This window comes from Corvus brachyrhynchos, unplaced genomic scaffold (assembly GCF_000691975.1).
Source record: "Corvus brachyrhynchos isolate BGI_N302 unplaced genomic scaffold, ASM69197v1 scaffold225, whole genome shotgun sequence".
Lineage (NCBI taxonomy): Eukaryota > Metazoa > Chordata > Aves > Passeriformes > Corvidae > Corvus > Corvus brachyrhynchos.
This window is the reverse complement of record NW_008238351.1, coordinates 11,069-12,253: the sequence shown is the minus strand read 5'-3', so window position 1 is coordinate 12,253 and position 1,185 is coordinate 11,069. Positions and strand designations below refer to the sequence as shown.

General features: G+C 46.8%; 1 protein-coding gene across 1 annotated transcript in view; it reads right to left on the bottom strand.

Moving 5' to 3' along the window:
• The window catches only part of LOC103616361 (mothers against decapentaplegic homolog 7), a gene marked incomplete at its 5' end in the record, with an annotated part of 50,443 nt that overhangs the window by 42,435 nt on the left and 6,823 nt on the right, over positions 1-1,185 (bottom strand). Inside the window, one exon of the mRNA XM_008634517.1 lies at positions 170-241. Within this exon, the coding sequence (XP_008632739.1) occupies positions 170-241 (72 nt within the window). The remainder of the gene's footprint in view (positions 1-169; positions 242-1,185) is intronic.

The window sequence follows — 1,185 nt, the reverse complement described above, 5'->3', positions numbered from 1 at the left end:
CCAGGGGGGCTGCGGCTTAGGCTTCTGAGCCGCCCATCAACCCACCCTCTGAGTCTGCCTCTTTGGGAAACTCGATCCAGGGGATGGGCTGGGATTGATTGGCATCACGCCCCCAGCCCCGAAGTGGGCTGGGTCACAGCAACACAAGGGAAAAAAAGAGATGTCTTACCTGAAAGCCCCCCAGGGGCTAGACAATTAGGTCTCCCTGTTTCAGTGGAGGAAGGCACAGAATCTGGAAAATCTGATGGAGCAGAGGCAAAGAAAAAAAACCAGTATATAGGCAGCTCTTTGCAGGCTCCCAGCAATGCCATGAGCAGAACACACATTCCAAAGGGCTTAGCAAGAAACAATTACTAATTGTCCAGCACAGAGACTGTAGTTCATCAAGAAGCATCCACCCTAACTCATTGCCTCAGTCAAGCCTGCACACCATGCTTCATCAGCATCTGTAGTGGTTTGGTCTAAAATACTCATTACTGCTTATCTTCTGTGAGATAAGAATTAGGAGGAATGCAAAGCAGGCACCAAACTTGAAAGAATATAAAGAAGTTTATTAACAGACCTAAAAGAAGGGGAAAAAAATTATACCACCTTCAGAACTCTCCTCCTCCCCCCACCTTCCTCCCTTCTCCCACTGACAATGTTCAAAGACAACCCTTAAGATGTTCAGTCTGTTTACCACTTCCATAATAACCTTGTTCAGTCCATTTAGAAAGAGAAGTCTCTTCTTGCTCATGCTATGAAAACATTATCACAACGAGACAGCCACCCACTTCCAAATATTGTTCAGTCCATTTAGGAAGAGGAGTCTCTCTGCCTGCGTGTGAGTCCTTTCCCCCGACTTGCAGCTTTTCCCGCAACTGCTTTCGAGGGTCCACTCTTGAAGTTTTTTGGGGTACAATTTTAAGGTTGAGCCGTTCAGAAACAAAAACAGAGGCCCTTCTCCTTCCCTGGGAGCAAAGGGTCTTCATCATCTTCATCGTTAGGACTATCTCTGGGAGCATCTCTAGGAACTGAGGTTTTCTCCTTTCCCATTTGGAGCAAAAGTCCTCATCTGGTTCATCTCTAGGGACTGAGGTTTTCTCCTTTCCCGTTTGGAGCAAAAGTCCTCATCTGGTTCATCTCTACGGACTGAGGTTTTCTCCTTTCCCATTTGGAGCAAAAGTCCTCATCTGGTCCATCTCT